General features: G+C 38.3%; 1 protein-coding gene across 1 annotated transcript; it reads left to right on the plus strand.

Annotated features, from left to right (window-relative positions):
* Positions 1-596: 596 nt before the first annotated feature.
* On the plus strand, positions 597-4,865 carry LOC132166947 (Pyridoxal phosphate (PLP)-dependent transferases superfamily protein). Its single transcript, XM_059577814.2, has 2 exons — positions 597-924; positions 3,445-4,865. The coding sequence occupies exons 1-2, from the start codon at positions 694-696 to the stop codon at positions 4,594-4,596; spliced, it is 1,383 nt and encodes a 460-aa protein (XP_059433797.2). The 5' UTR covers positions 597-693; the 3' UTR covers positions 4,597-4,865.
* Positions 4,866-5,184: the final 319 nt, after the last annotated feature.

A 5,184-nucleotide genomic window follows, 5' to 3' on the forward strand; every position in this document is an offset into this window, starting at 1 on the left:
CATTGGACCCCAAAACTCATAATATGGATCATGATAAAAAAAAAAAAAAAAAAAGGCTGGTCTATCAATCCTCTAAGATATTGATCATCGATCCAATAAAATATATGCTGAGTCATCGTCTCTTCATGATATGGACCATCCGTCCCATAAGAGAGAAGCTTTTTTTCATTTTACCCACCATCTCTTCTCTCTTCACTATTTTTTTTTTTTTTTTAATTAAGATGATAAGGTGAAGAGATAGTGGGTAGAATGCATTGTAGCATTCCAGGTCCAATGAAGTATAGGATAAGTGAAGATCTTATAACCATTTTTGTCGACATTTTGCCTCCTCCAACGCACAAGATCACACCACGTGTACTGAGAACAAAAAACAACCCAAAACGCTCGTTACTTTTTATTTTTTTCACCAACTATTACATCTTTTTGCCTTTTTTCTTTTCTTGGAATTATTAGGTTTTTGCTGCTCCAATCCATGCCAATATACATAATCAAAATCCTCGTTGACCACCCAATCAGCCCATCCTACGGTCAATATTCAATATTGAATGCCTGGTGGCATGAACCACGCGTACGAGGTTTGCCCCACAACAAAGTAGTCGATTTGAACTCAAAGATGATTAGTGCTTAGTGGTGTCTATGCTCTTTGAAGTTAGTTCGCTATAAAACCCTAAAGAAGATCCGACTGTATCTGCCATGCAGGTCCAATGCACCTGGACATGCCCTGGAATTCGGTTCAGGCAATCCACAGTGCTCTACTTTTCAAAGCATTTGCGTAGTCTCCACGTCGATAGTGTTCGGAGAGGAAGAGAAAGGGGGAGCAGTGGTTACCCATCTTTTGTGGCCACCATGTCTGCCGTTTCGACAGAGAAAGATGCCGTTTCGACTCATAACGGATCGACCCAGAAGACCCCTCAGCCTTTGCAGGTATTACCCAATTTGATTTCTTCTATATTTTGTGTTTGATTTTGTGGGTCTGATTTTAGATGAAATGGGTTTTCCTCCTCTTTGCCATTTCGTATAATTTCCTTTATAACTATAATTTCTTTTTTTGCTTGTTGCATGTGTCTCTTTGTGTTTGAATTCGGTTTAAAATGGGTGTGACTTGATTCGAAAATGGTTGCCCTTTGTTTTTATTTGGTTTAAGGTGCTTTCCAACCCCCCCGCCCCTTCATAGTATCGGAAATTTGTATTCAAAAAAAAAAACAGTATCTGAAATTTTAGCCGGTTTGAATTAAATTAAGAATTTTTGGAGTCTAGTTGTATCTTGGATTATTGTTCACTTTATTGATTGCTATTATTTTGGTTGGGGATATTCGAAGGTTGTGTTTTCAGGGTGACTAGATTGAGTTTTGGTGTAAATTACTAGAAATTAAACTGCGTTGACCCCTCATGGTATACGCTGAAGCATCATAACAATAACAGCCAAAGAGAAAGAAGAGAAAAGTTGAGTATGAATTAATAGAACTGATTGATTTATATAGGAGCGAAAATATGATTGTTAAAATAACCGTTGATATATGACTGTTAAAAAAAGCAGTTATTTGTGTGCAAAAACTTGAATCAAAGTAATGTTCGTTCAAGTGAGGGTGCACAGTGCAAAGTGCGCCTAAAGCGCCAATGTGACTTTGTGATGCGGCCCAACTCGGCAGAGTGTGCGTTCGAAACACCAATGTCATGTGTCTACTTTTGTAAGCCAATTTAATCCTTGTGAAACATAATTCACTTAGAAGGCACCAAAATTTCTCTTTTCTTTCCAATGTGGGGACAGTTTAAAAACACAAGTGGAGGGAAAGTTATATATATATATATATATATATATATATATATTGGGAAATAACTATTTTGAAGAAACTTCTTTTTATTGAAACAACCAATGCGCGAGTTAGAACAATGTTAATTATCCATGCTGTCAACTTCCTCTGCTTATATCCAAGAGCGTGCTAGTGCATGTGTTTTGTTATAGGCAATCGGTCCATGTTATGGGTACGCCTTTGATGGGTCATCCATCTTTGAGTAAAAGGGATGCAGTCTCTTCTAAGAGAACTTTATTATATGGTTTCCTCAATAGTCTGATGGTTGGCTACTGCAGGAGTTTGCATCTCAGAGTTTTACTTGGTTGTGAACCTTCGGCAGGGAGACTTTTCTTGATGATTGTTTCTTTTTCTTATACCTATCATGGATAGTTTTATTGAGCTTGTCAAGGTTTTTGATAGCAGACATCTAAATGTTTATGATTTTCTTCATATTTCAAAGGCAACAAGTTGACCATTTATTAGCCAGGTGTGCCTTTGATATGGAGGATATAAAGATTGGGCCAGTATCTACTCACCACATTAGGGGAATGAGGCTCTGTTCACTAGTATGCAACTTTTAGTTTAATACCAAATCAAGGTTAAGTTTTTGGAAAGGAAAAAGTTTAAAAAATAAAGTGCTGCATGGACATTCCTGGTAATTTCAAACGGTAATTAGTTGACTACAAATTATGAATGTGACTTAATTGTTAGCTATACTTTGAGATTAATTTAATCCCGCTGAAGCTGAAATACATCACATTGTGAATAATTCTAAATTTCCAAAATGATCCAAGATCTATTCCCACTTTCTTAGGGAATTCAGTGCTTGGATAGTCAAATGAGGTGAATGCGATTAACAGTAACAGATCAAAGGAATGGAATTTCTGCAATTTCTGAAACTATATCTGTTTTGGGTTATGCGGAAGTATTCTCTTCTGCAACAATATGGTGGCTTGTGTCTTCTTTTCCAATTGTAAAAACCTTTCCATCTTTTTTAAGCTTTTCATATTCTGTGAGGGCTTAAGTTTCTCATCATAGAATTTTTTTTTTCACTCTCACTGTATTACGTCCAGAATCTTTTGACATCTGTGGTTCCAAATTAGAGGTCTGGAGTTGATAGATGCTAGCCCTATCTCCCCTACCCTCATCCCCTCTCCCAGCAGAGCGATTTGACTCGGATGATATCACATAGTGATTATGACATCTCCAGTCCAGATCATAGTATAGTGTGCTTCATCAAATGTTCATTTCTGATTCAGCTACATGTGTGCGCACATTACACATGCATAGATTTTTATATATGTAGGAATACCAATGCATGCTTAGAAGGAAAAAAAGAAAAAGAAAAAGTGACACCAACGCATATATAAATGCATACTCGTAAATATTACATGTGCATGCAACCATAGAAGCACATATCAATTTTGGGTTTGAACTTTGTTTATCCTATTGAAAGTCATATAGCCTGACCTATTGTTGGCTTGGCTTTGTTGTGATTTTCCTTTTCTTTCTTTAAACATGGGTTAGTTGCCTTGTTGATGGCGAAAACTTCTGTGCAGTTTTCTCTTCTCTCTAAAAAATGAATGGTGTGTCATTATTTGTATCGTTTCTACTATTCCTTGCATCTAGTGAATTGGCATTTGTTTGTTAGGTTGCAAAGCGCTTGGAGAAGTTCAAAACTACAATTTTCACACAAATGAGTAGTCTCGCCATCAAGCATGGAGCGATAAACCTCGGCCAAGGCTTTCCCAACTTTGATGGTCCTGAGTTTGTGAAGGAAGCAGCAATCCAAGCCATTAGGGATGGGAAAAATCAATATGCTCGTGGATATGGAGTTCCAGACTTGAACAATGCAATTGTCGAACGGTTCAAGAAAGATGCTGGGCTTGTGGTAGATCCTGAGAAGGAAGTCACTGTTACCTCTGGGTGCACAGAAGCGATTGCTGCTACTATCTTAGGGTTGATAAATCCTGGAGATGAGGTGATCCTCTTTGCTCCCTTTTATGATTCATATGAAGCCACACTCTCCATGGCTGGTGCCAATGTTAAATGTATAACATTGCGCCCTCCAGATTTTGCTGTCCCCATCAATGAGCTCAAGTCCGCTATCTCAAAGAATACGCGTGCAATTCTTATAAATACTCCACACAACCCAACAGGAAAGATGTTCACCAGAGAGGAACTCAATACGATTGCATCCCTCTGCATTGAGAATGATGTGTTGGTTTTTACCGATGAGGTTTACGATAAGCTGACGTTTGAAATGGATCACATTTCCATGGCATCTCTTCCTGGAATGTATGAGCGCACAGTTACTCTGAATTCCTTGGGGAAGACATTCTCCTTAACAGGATGGAAAATTGGGTGGGCAATAGCTCCTCCCCATTTGACATGGGGAGTGCGGCAGGCACATTCTTTCCTCACATTTGCTACCTGCACTCCAATGCAGTGGGCAGCATCAGTAGCACTAAGAGCCCCAGACTCTTACTATGTGGAGCTAAAGAGAGATTACTTGGCAAAGAAGACAATTTTAGTGGAGGGATTGAAGGCTGCTGGTTTCAAGGTATTTCCATCGAGCGGGACCTACTTTGTGGTTGTAGATCATACCCCTTTTGGGCTGGAAAATGATGTTGCTTTTTGCGAGTACCTGATCAAGGAAGTTGGGGTTGTAGCAATCCCAACCAGTGTATTTTACTTGAACCCTGAAGATGGAAAGAATCTGGTGCGGTTTACTTTCTGCAAGGATGAGGGGACTCTGAAGGCTGCAGTTGAGAGGATGAAGGAGAAGTTGATGAGAAAATGATCCGACAGCATGGTTTTAGGATGGAGTTTGAAGTTGTGTTTATGTCTACCAATTTGAAGACGACTTTCTCCTACTTTCTTATTTTATGAATTAATTAATAAAATTGCTTGCCCTGTTCAAAGGTGAAAACCAGGGGATGACTATGTCCTGTTCCTCCAAATTTCATCCATTGTTGATTTGTTGTGATGGCTATCCTTTCGCTACTTGCTGGTTGTATTCTATTATTGCTGTTACATCAATACAGACGGTTAATGGTCGTTGGCTGTGCCTTCCCACTTTCTCTATTATATATAGTATATACTAGCCTATAATCGTCTTGAGTAAAAATTAGGAATAGTAAAAAAAAAAAACTAGTTTTCTTGGGATAATCATGTACACATTGTAAAATCTCTAGATTTGCTCCAAAAATCATAATAAAATCGCACACCATTGTCACCCCAACCTAAACACAGCCAAAAAAACCCAGAAGGAAAAAAGAAAACTTTCAAAAGGGTTTGTTAGGCAGATATTATTTATGGTAATTAATTCATTGGAATCTTAAAAGCGCAATTATTTAAGTACGGAAGTACCTCAGTGACTGGAAACTCC

This window comes from Corylus avellana, chromosome 2 (assembly GCF_965113065.1).
Source record: "Corylus avellana chromosome 2, dhCorAvel1.hap1.2, whole genome shotgun sequence".
Classification (NCBI taxonomy): Eukaryota; Viridiplantae; Streptophyta; class Magnoliopsida; order Fagales; family Betulaceae; genus Corylus; species Corylus avellana.